The following is a 17,411-nucleotide window of genomic DNA, read 5'->3' on the forward strand; positions in this document are numbered from 1 at the left end:
TAGGTTTGAAATCTTCTTTGTGAGTTGCGGTGCCCTTGACAAAATCCACCATTGTCTATTGTGACAATATTAGCTCGATATACATGTCATCAAACCTAGTTCAATACCAGTGCACAAAACACATAAAGATTGAAATTCATTTTGTGTTGATTAGGTTGCATGCGGGTTAGTTCATGTTTTTCATATTCCATCTTCCAAACAATACGCAAATATTTTCACCAAAGGACTTCCGACACAGCTTTTCAATGACTTAAGGTCTAGTTTGGACGTTTGGAATAGTCCTCCCAATAAAACAGCGGGGGATGTCAGTGTATACATGTATATTAGATTGTAAAACCCATATTCTCATGTATTGTATTAGGCCTAAGGCTCATGTATATTGTGTAAATGTATTCTTGTATTATAATTGTTGGAGGCAATGATAATCTTTACCTTAACACTGATAGTGAGCATGCCCATTATGTACATATATTTTCAATGGTCTAAGTTAACATGCCTTTGGAAAAAGTATTCATGTAACGAAAGTATTCATGTAACATGTAACTGAAGTATTGAATAGTCTAAATTAACAAGCTTTGGCAATGAGAATCTTTACCTTAACCCTATGGGGTTTTTATGTTGATAAGATTTGGTTATTTATGAGATTGAAGTATTCATGTAACTTTTTTTAAAAAACGGCAATACATATTTTTAACAAACTAAATTAAAATCTACTTCTTTAATCCATGTATATTTCAAATAAGACTTAACCATCAACTTCATGAGGAAATATCTCACCATACCACTAACTAGGCCAAAAGCCTATTGATTTACAAATCCACTTTGTTGAATCACAAACCATTTCTTAATCCGGATTGTATGTTACGCTTGAGGTAGTGAAGTATGGTAAGATCCTACGTGGCATGTCTTACTGTAACAAACACCGCCCCTTCTATGCGGTTTGGGATGTGCGGCCAAAAAAGGGAGTGCTTCCCCTCTCTCTCTCATGGTATATCACTTCTCTCTCTCTCTCTCTCATATGGTATATCACTTATCGTGTGTGATAAGGGAGTATGGTAAAATAATGAAGTGTGAGACACTCCCTTCATCCTTAGTAGGGCTGTTAATCGGGTTAACCCGATCGGGTTTCGGGTTAAACGGGTCGGGTTAGTCGGGTTTTTTTTAGAAAAAATATTTACCTGAAACCCGACCTTAATAAGGTACGGGTTAGTCGGGTTCGGGTTAATCGGGTTTCGGGTTTGTAGGGTCGGATTAATCGGGTTAGTCGGGTTGAGGTTGAAATGTAAGATGAATTTTGTTGTGCTATTTTAATACATAATCCACATGTATAGGGACTTAAATTGTAAAGTTGGTATACCATATGAAATTTTGGAGTTTATTTTACCATATTAGTAATATGTAAACAGTGAATAAAATTTGTAAAACTGTTACAACACAACTGTACTGCATTAAGAAAAAAGGAAAGTTATGTCATTTTATACATCTTTATACATAGAAATTTTACTGTCTGGTTTGTTTAAATAAAAAATATGTATTAGTTATAAAATCTCATGGGATCTTGAATTCATGTCATTCAACACAGTAAAAAATATTTGGTAATAAATTCTTAATCGGGTTATTCGGGTTGACCCGAAACCCGAATTGTTTTGAAAAAGTCAACCCTAAACCCGACCCAAATAATAATTTGGGTTATTCGGGTTGACCCGAAACCCGAATTGTTTTGAAAAAGTCAACCCTAAACCCGACCCAAATAATAATTTGGGTTACTCGAGTTAACCCGAATAACCCGATTAAGAGTTCTGACCCTATTAAACCCGACCCTAATTACCTTATTCGGGTTCGGGTTGGGTCGGGTTAATCGGGTTCATGTTTTTTTGACACCCCTAATCCTTAGGAACTATCGATCATAGTATCTATGAAAAAGTGGACGTAAAAAATTGCAGTTGTCATTTGTAAGTGACCATTTCGTTTTTGTGAAACCCGGTCATATTATCCGCTAAATAAAAGGCTAGACGGCACATATTAAAAAAATACAATTTGTAATTTGTTTCTGTGTACGGATGTTTTGAGTTTAAAAAACCGGATACTAAACAAACTCCCATGTATTTGGAATCAGTTATATTTTTGAAGGACGATTTATGTACCAAAATAATCTCTGAAACGTGTTTAAAACGGGTTAAAATATGGGGTTCTAGACTTCTAGCTACTTCACCTTTTTTTTAAAGGTATTATGGATGATATTATTAGAAAACTACTCATCAATTACCGACATATAACGCACATGGAGAAAAAGGAATGGTGGAGATATGTTATAGAAGTCTACATAAAATGCTTGAATTGGGTGGATTTGATCATTTGACTAATTTCTCTATAGGTATTTCAAGTATTGTTTTCTTATCTAAACTACTATGGTAATTGAATAGAAAGCCGATACGTCAAGTCAAGATTACCATAAGTGTTCATATCTTTTTGGATTAAATGTACACATTTGCACCATCTTATCAAACCATCAAAAAGGTGCACGTACTTTGTTTCTCATGCATGTCAATCTTTGTAATTTATTCTCAAATATTTCCGAATTCCAAATTTTAAACTCAAAAAACTCATCATTACCATGTTTTACACTGATAATACCGAATAAATAGAGAATTCGAATTCAAAATGTTGGTAACTTATAGAAGTTATCATTTTAATTAACAAATACAATACAGCTACAAAGCTGAAAATGGTCAAATAATCAAATCCAAAAGTTGGACAAAAGTGCCCTTGAAATTTACTTGTTTCTCTTTGGAACCATTTTGGGTAGACATTTCTTCAAACATATCTCCACCACTAACTTTCCTCCATTCTTATTTAAAGCCAGACTATTTAATCAATCCTTCTCTCCATTTAACAAGCTTTTATTCCCCAGATTAGCAACTCTCTTATCTCTCTCTTTCTTTCTCTCTCTCAACTTTCTCTTCGAAAATTATGCAGTCGATTCATCTTCTTCTTCAAGAGAGAGAGAACTGAATATTCATTATTAAGATTAATAGATTCACCCGTCGCCGCCGTCTCCCCCCACCCAGTACTGTTGCATTTCCATAGGTGCATGCTCTTTCGTTTCTCTTTAACTATTATATGCATGCATTCAATCCTTTATATATTTTCAAGGTTTTCCCAATTGAAACGTATACAAGAAAACCCTCAAATCCATCGTTTCTTTTTTGATTTCATGGATTCTTTTATGGATCAAATGATATTAATGATCAGGAGGAACGTCTATATATAAATATCATATATATGTACGATTTTTTCCTTCGATAATGTATGTGTGGAAATATGAGATTCTGGAGCCGTAACATGGTATTCAAGATATATGTTACTGAATATAACATTTTGGCTACATTATCATAAACCCTGATCAAGATTGGATCATCAGTACTTGAAAAGTAATTGGCTCTATTTTGTATCGATCAGTGATCAAAAATACCTCGCAATTTTTAGTGTTGAATACCGATTGTATTTATGGTTTTTAAATACCAAACAAAAAAAGAATGAAACAAGAGAACTGTTATCCTGAGTTGTGCATCTCTCATAATCTTTTATAATCCATATTAGGGTTTTTATATCACCGGTGAAACTCATAATTAATTTGTTGGTGCAGTTTGCAGTATGACAAGAGCATTTTCACCCTACTTTGATCCCGAATTTGATTCTCTTTCAGAAAGGATAAACGGCCCACCGTAAGTGATACCTTATATATATATATATATATATATATATATATATATATATATATATATATATATATATATATATATATATATATATGATCACAACTACTTCTAAAGAAATTATCATTAATTCTCGTTCAACCCACTTTCAGTTGCAGAGTGACCTTTGACAATGAAAGCTTAGAGGATCGTACCATCGTGAAGGTAAAAATTAAGGAACATATGGATGCCATTTAATTTGCGAGGCTAAATGAGCTAACTTTAAGGTCTTTCTCGAGATATATACAAAATTAGAGCTCAGCTCCTTAGCCAAAGAAAGAGAGAAGGAATTAACTGTATCATTTGATTTTTGTTGAGTAAAATCCAGATTGATTGTGTAAAGAAGCAAGGGCAACTCCTGGATGTGGTGCAGGTTTTAACTGAAGTCAACTTAACTATCTCAAAAGGCTATATATCTTCTGATGCCGGGTGGTTCATGGATGGTATATATTTTGACTTAATCTCCACATAATCTTCTCCAAACTACAAATCGACATCAGCTATTTTAGTTTTTTACAAATTCATCACAGTGTTCTGTCGAAGTCAAGCACAGTATTTTTCAATATAGAAAATTGAGAATTAAAATTCTAGTTTTTGAACCTTGAAACACATGATAGTGTAACACATTATAATGTATTTTAAGATAACCATAAAAATTCACATCAAGCTCAAGTTAAAAGTCTGATTTGAATTTGACATTAATTTAACAGTCAAAATTGTATATAAAGGTGTTTATCATACTTCATACATTATAAGACTAACTTATTAATATTGCGCTTCACAAAACATGCAGTTTTTCATGTTAAAGATGAGAATGGCAAGAAAGTTACTGATCAAAATATCATCAACTACATCCAGCAGGTAATTAATTGTTACATGCATGACAACAAAATCAAGAACTTAATTACCATTATATATAGTTTTAGATACACAAGTTTTGACAAGATGTTTTGTTGAGACACAGGCTATAGGATCGAATCGGGCAGCTGCATCAAATATCACAAGTCAAACAAGAAAACTTCTTGACACCGATCTACATGGAGAACCAACAGCTATTGAAATGACAGCTACGGATCGACCCGGTTTATTTTCCGAGATATCAGCAGCCTTAGCTGATCTCCAATGCAACATTGTTGAAGCCCATGCATGGAGCCATAATGCTCGTTTGGCTTGTGTAGCGTACATCAATGATCAATCATCAGATACTCGTATTGATGGAAACCGCCTTGCAGCCATTGAACATCACCTGAACACCATCCTGCATGCCTCTATCACACCAGAAAACACTTGCCCACAGTCCTCCTCATCACAACACAAAGATGTCAAATCCACTGGCCTTATCGTTGCAGGTGGTAGTGAAGGCACCATGACCACTGTTGAAAGGCGGTTGCATCAACTCTTGCTTTCAGTTCAAGACTTTGATGTGCCGCCTACACGGCCGGAATGTCCTCCTGGGATCTCACTTGGAATGGATTCTGGTGGTGATCAAGAGGCTGAAAAGGCTAGTGTCATGATAGAGAATTGTGCTGAGAAGGGGTATTCGATAGTTACAGTGCAATGCAAGGATAGAAGAAGACTTATGTTTGATACGGTTTGCACACTTGCAGATATGCAATATGTCATCCCTCATGCTTCTGTGGATTCTCATGGAGGCTATGCCTTTCAGGTATGTCATCATCCAACTATTTGTGTCCAAATGGAATCATCAATGACCGCTAATGAGCTACATAAAACCAATAAAAAGATTTTATGAAGCCTTTGTTTGTAGTATATGTATCTATGCCCATCATGCATCTTTAACGAGTTATTTTTATCACCGCTTAATTATCTAAACTAACATATATGAAGTTTATGCAACAATGTAAATGTTTCAACAGGAGTACTTTGTGAGAAAGATCGATGGAGGTGCATTGAGCACTGAGAATGAGAAGCAGCATGCTATGAAATGCCTAGAGGCCGCAGTGGAGCGTCGCGTATGTGAGGTATATTAGGGCCCTTTTGCTTGAATTAATTAAGAACATTTTAATGTTATATTGCAAGAATGAGATCATGTGAATGTCCCATGATCACACTCTCTGGATTTGAAATCACCGGTCCAAAACATGCATGCTATTTTGAGAGATTCAATTCCTAACCCTGATCCAGAAACATTTTATTTCCATCACTTATGAGGCCTATTAGATCATCATATCATTGAGATGTAATGTTTTAGATGTTCATGTTTGTGCAGGGAATCCGGCTAGAATTATGTGCAAATAACAGGGTAGGGCTGCTTTCAGACATAACAAGGGTTCTTCGGGAGAATGGGCTAGTTGTATTGAGAGCAGATTTAGCAACGAAAATGGACAAATGTGTGGATATTACGTTCTATGTGAGGGACATATTCGGCAACAAGGTGGACATGGAGTTTGTGAAATCCATGAAGAGAGAGATGGGTTTAATAGATCTAGCAGTGAAGAATGAGAAAGTTGTGAAGCCAAACTCAGCACCTGCTGCGAAGCCCAGGTTTTCCATTGGAGATATCTTTAAGTCTCAGATTGAAAGGCTTTCACACAGTCTTGTGACTTACATGTAAATAAGTTGGTTCTCTAGGGTTCATTCATTTAGGGTTTTATTCTCTATTTTTAGTTTTTATTTTTTTATTTTTTATTTTTGCAGAATTTGTACATAAATAAGCAAAGTTATGTTAGGGTTGTACATATTACATATACCACTTCCACTTTTTGATTGCAACCATCTTTAATAATCTTTGCATCTTGATGCTCATTGATCAATCTTAGAAAGAAGACCTTCTAAAAGTAAGAAATAATCATAGGAAAGTGATATGTAAACAAAAATTTTTGTTTATATAACTATGTTTTAAAGGGGTGTACTATATACAAATTGTAAAATTCTCTAAAACATAAATTATTGTGTATAGCAAAAAAAATTGTATATGGATCAACTCCCATAATTATAACTATGTTTTAAAGGGTTTTATGATATACAAATTGTACAATTCACTAAAACATAAATTATTATATATAACAATAAGTTGTGTATGGATCACTCCCATAATTATAACCCTTGTCATCCATGATTCTGGGAAAACAAAGTGTTTTTGGCAAGTTCGTTTGCATATACAAACTCAATCTCCTAAGCTAGATGCCCTATGCAAAATTATTCTTTTATGACCATTCATTAGGCCATCAGTATGTTCACATTGTAGTCACCAGTAAAAATGATTCCACATCATCATCATGCCCTTTTCACAACACATTAATTATTGTTTGGGGATGGTGTTCACTATTGACCAAAAGAGAGAGAGAGAGAGAGAGAGAGAGAGAAAGGCCAATGAGAGTTTGGAGCTAGCCAATTATAATCCCTGTAAGCATCCATGAAGCTAGCTACTCCACACCACCACTACACCCATTGGGGGCGGTGTTCATGCATGAACATCCCCTACACGTAGATCCTTATGTGCCTAAAACCCCCATACCCAATGACCTTAGGTATATCTCCACTGCACCATGTAGTTGAGTGACATGACAGTAAGGGGTTGCAGGGAACACCACACCATTTGGGTGAAAGGTTTGTGGTAGGGTGGTGAGGTGAACATGTACAATGCAATTTCACCATACTATTTTGTAACACATGTAAGTTAGGGATAAACGTTTAAGAAGTTCTAGTTATTTATTCATTTTATTGAATAATTAAAATCCTCGAATACAATAGTTGTTCGTTGTATGCGTTAAGGGCTATATAAATATCTATTTATTGTATATACATTATGTGGAAACATATTATGAGTATATAATATTTGTAGAAAATCTTGTTTATTAGTTTATCGTCGAACGATAAAATTGTTAGATTAAGGTGTCTAAGCTCAAAACTAAACTGATATATACTTGTAAGTCATTTTTGGGTTGTCCTCATAAACTGGAAACTAAGTAGAATGACATTTGGAGAGAGATGATAATTTATTATATGAATAATAAATTAATTAGAAATTAAGATAAATGATTTATAATATAAATATGATTAATATATTAATTAGAAATATTAATAACTAATTAAAAATTAATTGGAATTAATTTTTGGATTAATTAGAATTAATTAAAGATGCAATGACTCAAGTTGTAATTGTTCAAAAGTTGAACAGGGGAAGGGTTCAAGAGCCTTCCCATAGGGACGGTTTTAGGATGTCCTAATGCGGTATTCTAGAGGCCTTCTTAAGATAAGGAACTAGAAAACTACCTAGATTTGAATACTACTATATTCCAAACTAGTTTATAACCCGTGGTAACCACGGTTATAAAAGTAATTTAACTTTTATAATAAAAATTTATAATTATTAAGCAATTATTTTAAATAAGTCATTTTAAATAAATTATTAATTAAGAGATATATCAAAATTTTAAAGTTATTATAACTTCAAATTTAACATATAATTAGAAAATACAAATTTGAATTTTGAAATGAGTTGCCTAATATATTTACATGACACATGACATAATATTAATGATGAATTGTATTAGAGTGACACTTGACAAAAGGAGATTAAAACTATTTATTTATTAGAATATAGATTAGGGTTTCCTAGGTTTTCCTATAAGCTCTAAATAGGACCTCTTAGGTAACCTATTTTTGTCCACTCCTAATCCAAGAAGGATAACCAAATTTTACATCTCCTATCATGTTTCCTCTCTTATCTTCTAGTTGCTAAGGTTTTGGGTGTAAACCATTAGAGACACCAAGTTTTTGGTGTCAGCTTTCTAAAGAACAAAGGAAAGGGTCAAGAGAGAATTATTTTCTATAATAATTCTAAGGTATGTAGACCCTAATTCTTGTAATTTCGATTTTACTAGGGTTTCAATAGGGTTCTTGATATTCATAGTATATTGCTATTAGTTGTGAAGACATAAATCCTTATATGTTGCATGTTCCCTTAAGTGTTAAGTGTTTTTTCCACATTCACATTTAATTTTATAACTTATAAGACCCATAAAAAATAACGTTTATATATAAAAGATTATTTAGGATAAATAATATTGACGAAAGTTGTAGTGGTCGTGATTACGAACCCATGGATATAAATAACGCATAAATCTGACTTCGTATTAGGAAGTTATGATTTTTCAAAATTACACATTCAACCCGATACAACAGTGTGTGTCATAAAAGATGAAATCTAAATCGGTTTTTCGTTAGATAAAACAATCTAAACGAAATTTGATGTCCTCATAAATACGAATATGTTGATATAAAGAACGTCGAGAATAGAGCTCTTATAAAAGAGATGATTTTCAAAAAAAAATTACAATGTATTCCTTATAGACTGTAAAATAAAAACAAAATGCAAAATAGTCGGGTGATGTCTAAATGAAAGTTGTAGTACTCGTCGATACAAAACCGAGGATATATAGAACATAAAAAATGGAGCTCATATGAGAAAATTATGATTTTTCGAAGATTTGAGATTTTACTCGACATGAGCGACACTGCTCCACTCAGAGATTGCCACATGTCATGACCAAGAGGCACCCTTGCTGCCTACACAAGGGCACGACACGTCCCTGAAAAAGATGTGGCGCACCTGCCTCTTTGACAACTTATAAATACCAATCAAACACTCCCATATTTCTTGCACATTTCAAGTTGTGTTTCTCTCTCTAGAAATCCTTCCTCTTTCTAGAAATATAACTTTTTTTGAGTTACAAAGTGTTTTCAACGAGGAACTACAGTGATAGAAAGCCTGATGAAAAGAAGTATTCATAGTCGAAGTCCTGCCTGTGACTTTCCAAACTTTTTCCAAAAACTCTTGTAAGTTAAGTTACATTTACTACGTTTTAAATGTAACTTATATTTATATTCATTGTCATTATTATGAACCTATAAATAAGATTTATGATTAATTTTAGTCGTTATACTGATCGATCTAGTTGAGGGAGTGATGCTTAAGCTAGATATAGTGAGGTGTTTAAAGTACGTGGATTTTCCAAATAGTATACTGATGTGTGCAAACTCACTTAGTTTTAAACCTACTTTTAATTATCAAATAACACACAAAAGGCAGTGAACCTATCAATTGTGGTATAGCTAAATAAGTAGGGTATCGATCACAGGGAACGGCAAATTAAATTAAAAACTAATTTTATCTAAGTTAATTAAGAAGTAGGAGTTTTCTCTAGTTTTACAAGACTAGAAACTTACTAACTATTACTAATTTAAGACTAGAAAATAACGACTTAACTAGATTCAATAATTGGAAAGGAACTTCTGTTTAGTTCAACTTGGTTAACTCTATGGTTGATTTCAAGGTAATGGTGCAATGGATTAATTATTTCGTTGGTTACCGATTCAAGTGATTAGATTCGTATTCACTACCCTAATCCTTAGCAAATAAACTAACTTAAACAGTGGCCAATTGTCTAATTTAATTATATTCACTAGATTAGTTATTCGGGTTAAGTTAGACTTGCAATAGTTAACTAATTTATTCTTTTAATTAACTCCTTGTTTGATGGTCATCTTACAAGCTTGCACATGAATTTACTCAATTTTCTTATTAATTCTAGTTTCATATTCATTAATCCTAGACATATAGCATAGTAATCACATAGCATATGAGGTTAATAATCAATAGATGTTCATGCTAATCAATTATCTTCCTATTAACAGAAAATTAATTATTATTCACACACAAGGTTCTTTAGCAAGCTAAAATAACAAAAATTCACCAACTTGGAATTAATCCTACCAGTCAATCAAACCATATTGTCAACTTTGTATCCCCAAACAGAAGTCTAAAGGTTTTAGCTCATAATTGAAGTCAATAACAGCAAACAAACAAAGTCAAGTTGCTTAATCATAATGATAAAACAAAAGAATAAGTGGAATGATGAAATTTTGCCTCAATTACTCTCCGGGATTGAATTCTAGCTTCCTTCGTCGTCTTCTAGGGTTTCTCTGGCTTCTCAATCGTAGCTAAGTACTTCTGAATCGTCCCAGAACTCTCCTCTATCGATTTGTGGAATTATCTTTAAATATACGAATCGACTCGTCGAGTCAAGTGGTGACTCGTCGAGTCCCTCTCACATTCCCCGTATTGTGATAACTCTCTAGGATCCCGAGTCATTATCTTCTCGATTCTTTGATTGGACTCGCCGAGTAGTCGATCTGACTCGCCGAGTAGGTGCCATTTTTAATGTTTTTCTTCTTTATTCCATTCTCGATCTATCTAACTGTTTCTCCTACTTCCTTTCGCTTCCGAGCTTCATCTTTGGACTGAAAAACATAATTTAACACTTTTAAGTACCTTTTGTCCATAATATGAAATAATTTAGCTAATAAATGAATAAAAATGTACACTTAATATGAACTAAATATGCAAATATCAAAATACCCCACACTTGTCTTTTGCTTGCCCCCAAGCAAAACTAAATTTTAAACATATTAGAATCATATATAACAACTCCAATCTAACCCATCCATTATGCCAAGACCGCAACGCATGCATTTGTGTCTAAAATTTTTCCTAAAGACCTCCCATACTCTAAATACTCACAATCCTCATAAACACTTGCCCACTCATCCCGAACTACGCTCATTTTATGCAACCCTCCGAATCCATCCGCAGAAAACCTCTTACCCTCAAGGTGTTTTTAACTGAGCAACCCAAGCGTACATAATCTAGAATTACAACTTTTTGATACCACAATGGAGCTCTTTTGGAATTCCTCACTTCCTTTGGTAATTTGATCTTTGATCTCTTTGAATTCACCACCTTTATTGTTTGATTTTCGGGTATCTTCAACTTTTTGGATTTCTTGGAATTTTGATCTTTTGATCTTCACTTTATTTGCTCCAACATTCATACAATTTTTCTTGTAATTCTCTCTTTTTTTTAACATGTAACTCACTTTTTTTCACTCAAATCCCTACATGCTTAAGCAGGGGCGCTCAATCTCAACCTTTATTGGCTAACGATAACAATCTTCCTGGATACATTTCAGGTTTAGGCTGCTAAACATATTGCATCCCTCGGGCTGAGTAGGGTCGTGTTTTTGTCCCATGATTTCACTAGAATAAGGAAGCCACAAATGCACTAGAACGTATATAGGCTCAACTAAACATTTGGGTTTTCATGCAATCATCAACACAACTCTAACATGGAGTCCTAATTTTACTTTTACCAAAATTTTCTAATTTAGATCCTAAGTAATACTTTTGGTATGCAAAATTTTAAAATTAACCTAAATTAAGACTCTAAATTTTCTAATATGTAACCAACCCCCTACCCCACACTTATTTGATGCAATGCCCTCATTGCATATTATGTATGACAAAAAAAAAAAAAAACTAAAGAGGGAATTGGAACAAACTCCCTTGGGATAGCAGTGGATAGGTTGATCACTTCCTTTTTAGCTCCAACTTCAATTGACTTTAGACATGGTATCCATGTCTTGGGTGTCTCGTCTCGTGTGGGTCACTCCAAATACGCGGAAAACAGTGTAAGATCTTCAGGAATAAATATGGAAAGAATAGATAGTCAAGCGGTACTCTAATCAGCATCAAATCAGCAGCCCCTTCGACATGAAACCAAACGACTCGTCGAGTATATACCAGACTCGTCGAGTTACTTCGGGAAAATCTTCGTATTTGTGAGAATTAAGGGAGACTCGTCGAGCCAGCTTAGTGCACTCGACGAGTTGGTCACTGAATGAAAATAATAGCATTCTGCATCTGATCCAGCTTCCAATAAACTCTCTATACTTACTATTCACTTCTAGACTCCCTTGCCAACATCTCTAAGGACCGGACTCAATACTTTAACTCTAACGCTCCCCCTTTCTTGACTCTCTTTCTCACTTTAATTCTATAACTCTAAACCCCTTTTGAAGCTAGCACTCCTAATTCAATTCTGAAAAATCGTCAAAGCATCAAACATCAAATAAACATTAAAAGCAAGTTTTAAAAACATCAAACAAACCAAAAAAAAACAAACACAAAAAATAAAAATTGAAAAGTGTTCAATAAAAATGCATAGAAATCAATCCTCCTCCTCATCATCATCTAGCCCTGCTCCACTTCCTCCAACACCACTTCGTCTTGCATTTATCACCTCTTCCCATGATGGAATATATGGAAAGTTACCACCATCTATGTGTGGAATGTTAAGTGGTCAAAAAGTCGGATATGAGATTGGTTGCTAAAATTCAAGCCCCGCGCCATTTGGTCTTGTAGCCGCCTCATCTCCACATTGTACCAATCCATTGGTACTTCTTCATTCTCAACTGGAATCACCGGCGGCTCATCCTCAACATCCCGCTCTCTCTTTGAACGAACCCTCCTCCTCGGTGCTTCGGGACCAACAACCGGATCATCATTCTGGATGGCATAATGGCCACCACCATAATCTTCAATAATCCTCGCTCTCCGGAAAAGAATTGGATTGAACAGAGGTGTAGGGATCATCGTCATGAAATTCCACGCACCACGATTCATCAACCCGAATGAATTGGCTAACCGGGTGACAAACATCCCACCATTGATTCGGGAAGTTTTGCGATCCTTGACCACACCCTCCGAGAGATATGAAGCTAGACACCAAGGAATGTTGCAAAAAACGTCGGGTGTAATGATGCTCCATAAATAGAAGACGTCAAGGTTGGAAACCTTGTCATCATCCTTTCGTTGATTGATGGTGGATGAAATGAGGCGGTGTGTTGGGGATCGAATGCTCCCTTCCTGTGCCGACTTCGGAATATAGACCTTGTTACCAATTGTATTCCACCAGCCCGTACTCGTAACTCCTTCGGGAAAGACCATATGGGTTTGTGCCAAAAAGGCCCGAAAGATGGGTGTTGAAACCAAGGGCTGATCATAAACCCCTAATCGACAGGCAAGATCCATCACAGAGCATTGGTGAAATTCTCCCCCCAGGCAGAAACTAAAGCTCGACGGGTGATAAACATCCACTCCCCCGGTGAAAGATACCGTGGAGAAAAACTCCAAATAAACCGACTCTTGAATACGGAAGACCCGGCTCCACCCGTCACAAACCATTGTTTCGCCTTCATGATGAAACTCCTTCACAAGATAAGGAGTTAACTCCTCCTCATAGCGAACACTTTGCAGCCAATCCCAATATATTTATATTCATTGTCATTATTATGAACCTATAAATAAGATTTATGATTAATTTTAGTCGTTATACTGATCGATCTAGTTGAGGGAGTGATGCTTAAGCTAGATATAGTGAGGTGTTTAAAGTACGTGGATTTTCCAAATAGTATACTGATGTGTGCAAACTCACTTAGTTTTAAACCTACTTTTAATTATCAAATAACACACAAAAGGCAGTGAACCTATCAATTGTGGTATAGCTAAATAAGTAGGGTATCGATCACAGGGAACGGCAAATTAAATTAAAAACTAATTTTATCTAAGTTAATTAAGAAGTAGGAGTTTTCTCTAGTTTTACAAGACTAGAAACTTACTAACTATTACTAATTTAAGACTAGAAAATAACGACTTAACTAGATTCAATAATTGGAAAGGAACTTCTGTTTAGTTCAACTTGGTTAACTCTATGGTTGATTTCAAGGTAATGGTGCAATGGATTAATTATTTCGTTGGTTACCGATTCAAGTGATTAGATTCGTATTCACTACCCTAATCCTTAGCAAATAAACTAACTTAAACAGTGGCCAATTGTCTAATTTAATTATATTCACTAGATTAGTTATTCGGGTTAAGTTAGACTTGCAATAGTTAACTAATTTATTCTTTTAATTAACTCCTTGTTTGATGGTCATCTTACAAGCTTGCACATGAATTTACTCAATTTTCTTATTAATTCTAGTTTCATATTCATTAATCCTAGACATATAGCATAGTAATCACATAGCATATGAGGTTAATAATCAATAGATGTTCATGCTAATCAATTATCTTCCTATTAACAGAAAATTAATTATTATTCACACACAAGGTTCTTTAGCAAGCTAAAATAACAAAAATTCACCAACTTGGAATTAATCCTACCAATCAATCAAACCATATTGTCAACTTTGTATCCCCAAACAGAAGTCTAAAGGTTTTAGCTCATAATTGAAGTCAATAACAGCAAACAAACAAAGTCAAGTTGCTTAATCATAATGATAAAACAAAAGAATAAGTGGAATGATGAAATTTTGCCTCAATTACTCTCCGGGATTGAATTCTAGCTTCCTTCGTCGTCTTCTAGGGTTTCTCTGGCTTCTCAATCGTAGCTAAGTACTTCTGAATCGTCCCAGAACTCTCCTCTATCGATTTGTGGAATTATCTTTAAATATACGAATCGACTCGTCGAGTCAAGTGGTGACTCGTCGAGTCCCTCTCACATTCCCCGTATTGTGATAACTCTCTGGGATCCCGAGTCATTATCTTCTCGATTCTTCGATTGGACTCGCCGAGTAGTCGATCTGACTCGTCGAGTAGGTGCCATTTTTAATGTTTTTCTTCTTTATTCCATTCTCGATCTTCTAACTGTTTCTCCTGCTTCCTTTCGCTTCCGAGCTTCATCTTTGGACTGAAAAACATAATTTAACACTTTTAAGTACCTTTTGTCCATAATATGCAATAATTTATCTAATAAATGAATAAAAATGTATACTTAATATGAACTAAATATGCAAATATCATATACTCTGTATACCAAATGGATCATACCTCTGATCTGATCTTACCTGGTCCTTCCTTATTCGATAAAATTTGGTATTCATTAGGATTATTGAAGAATCCATAAATGATGAATACAACCTTATAAATACGAACGAATACCGAACATAGTAATATTTGTATATAGGTTGTTTTAAAGAGAAAAAGCCAAAGTCATGTTTTGCGAGAAGCTAACATAAGCGTGGATCTTCTACCTCAATTAAGTGAGAGTATAGTTACTTTCATGAACACAATTTAATATAAGTATCAAATACGTAAAAGATTAAATATATGTTGAAAGCTTGTTATTGGTATTCTATACTGATAGTATATTCTATATGTGAATTAAATGCATATTATCTAAATACATGTAATTATATAATTAGTAATACTTTGTGTTGTGATATCTGCTCGGGTTTAAACGTCATGACTAGATTGTACCGGCTTGTTTGAACCTTGTAACCACATCAACGAAGAAAGAACGTCAACCATCGTCCACGAGGTGCTCGCGAGACGAAGCTCTGACAGTCTAGTTAGTATGTGTATAAGGATAGAAAGATTAGAGTTTTGAGAATAGAGAGGTGATCCCTACTTATAGAGAAGAAAGGATTTTTTTTTATACCTGTTGATATTTGCACATGATCCCAACAGTATCCTTTTTTCCGTCTGGGTCGATAGGATGTGGGGGAGTCCCAATGATAGATTGTGCACCACTAGTGGTTGTCTGCTCTTTGTGTAGAAGAAACAAAGGACGACACCCTGAGCGCTACACTTGTCGCTATGGGAAGTGAGAACCGTGTTTTGGTTAACTATAGACCAGATATTGTCATCATGGATTGGACCCAGGCGCGAGAGTGCCATTTATCAAGGTCCTAGTGCGAGACTTAGAGGGCGAGGAACTGGGTCTAGCACTAGGTCGAGTTGCGACCGTTAACTAGGTCGTCTTAAAGATAACCGTTATGCTATCTTCAAGATATTCTTAGAGGGATATATTAACAAGTCCCTTAGGCTAGTAGTCGTCAGCGTTAGCATATCGTAACCGAGTTGTTCTAGCCTTGATCTGGACACGTGTTCGGTGAAGAGAGAATGGGTGTCCACTAATGTGATGGAGCCATCAGCACAGGCGGTTTCATCATGTGACGGTTTGATGTTCCCGTTCTTCGTTAAAAACTCCCTTATCAGGAACAATTTTCCTTTTTACTCTTTTGTTTTTAACTGCCTCCGATTTCTCTTTGCATATTCTTTCTTCTTTCTTGTCTTTACACTAAAAAGTAATGGCGGCACCACAGACCGGAATTGAGCCAACGCCATAGGAATTCAAGTCTTTGTAGTCCTGTTTCGGATTTATACCGGAGCATGGGGTGCAGTTTCCGAGGAAGGGTGCAGTGATCTTCCAGCCATTGCCGGGAAAAGTTAGGGTCTCGATTCTGATCTTTGAATCAGGATTGTGCTTGCCAACCTCTGACTTCTTCGATCAGATCATGCAAGAGTATGCTATTTCTATGGACAACCTAACCCCCAATGCTATGAATAAGATTGTGGGGTTTGAACTGGCTTGTCGAGCTATTGGTGTGATTCCCTAATTCTATGCGTTTAAAGTCTACTTCAACTTATCTACATAGTTTGGGGTTCATACCTTCTCTTAGAGACGCGACATCTATGAGTTTATCGTCAACCAAAAAGCACCCAAGAAGAACTAGCAGGACAACTGGTTGTGATTGAATTGCAACTTGGTTGGTTTTTGTTACCCTTATAGGACTACTTTTTCTGATCGGGCATCGCAATTGTGGGGTGCCATCCTGACCGTGGCACAGTCACTGAATAAGATATGCATGATCGGAGAAGACTTGGATGATAGAATCTTAGTGGCGGTCGGAATGAGTGTCGGTCGGAGGGCCTTGGGGAAGATGCCATAATTCTTCGTGGATCAGGATGGTGTCTTCTCAAGCTTGTACACCTTCATTAGATAGCATA

At 35.3% G+C, this 17,411-nt stretch overlaps 1 protein-coding gene across 1 annotated transcript; it reads left to right on the forward strand.

The window, feature by feature from the left end:
* Window positions 1–2,908: 2,908 nt before the first annotated feature.
* LOC145068619 (ACT-like superfamily protein) lies at window positions 2,909–6,473 on the forward strand. The gene is made up of 8 exons (XM_079015615.1): window positions 2,909–3,087; window positions 3,647–3,725; window positions 3,869–3,920; window positions 4,084–4,198; window positions 4,549–4,616; window positions 4,720–5,421; window positions 5,633–5,737; window positions 5,986–6,473. The coding sequence occupies exons 2-8, from the start codon at window positions 3,655–3,657 to the stop codon at window positions 6,328–6,330; spliced, it is 1,458 nt and encodes a 485-aa protein (XP_078871741.1). The 5' UTR covers window positions 2,909–3,087; window positions 3,647–3,654; the 3' UTR covers window positions 6,331–6,473.
* The last annotated feature ends 10,938 nt before the right edge of the window (window positions 6,474–17,411 follow it).

The sequence above is a fragment of the Lactuca serriola genome, chromosome 1 (genome assembly GCF_051521515.1).
Source record: "Lactuca serriola cultivar US96UC23 chromosome 1, Lser_US96UC23_V15, whole genome shotgun sequence".
Lineage (NCBI taxonomy): Eukaryota > Viridiplantae > Streptophyta > Magnoliopsida > Asterales > Asteraceae > Lactuca > Lactuca serriola.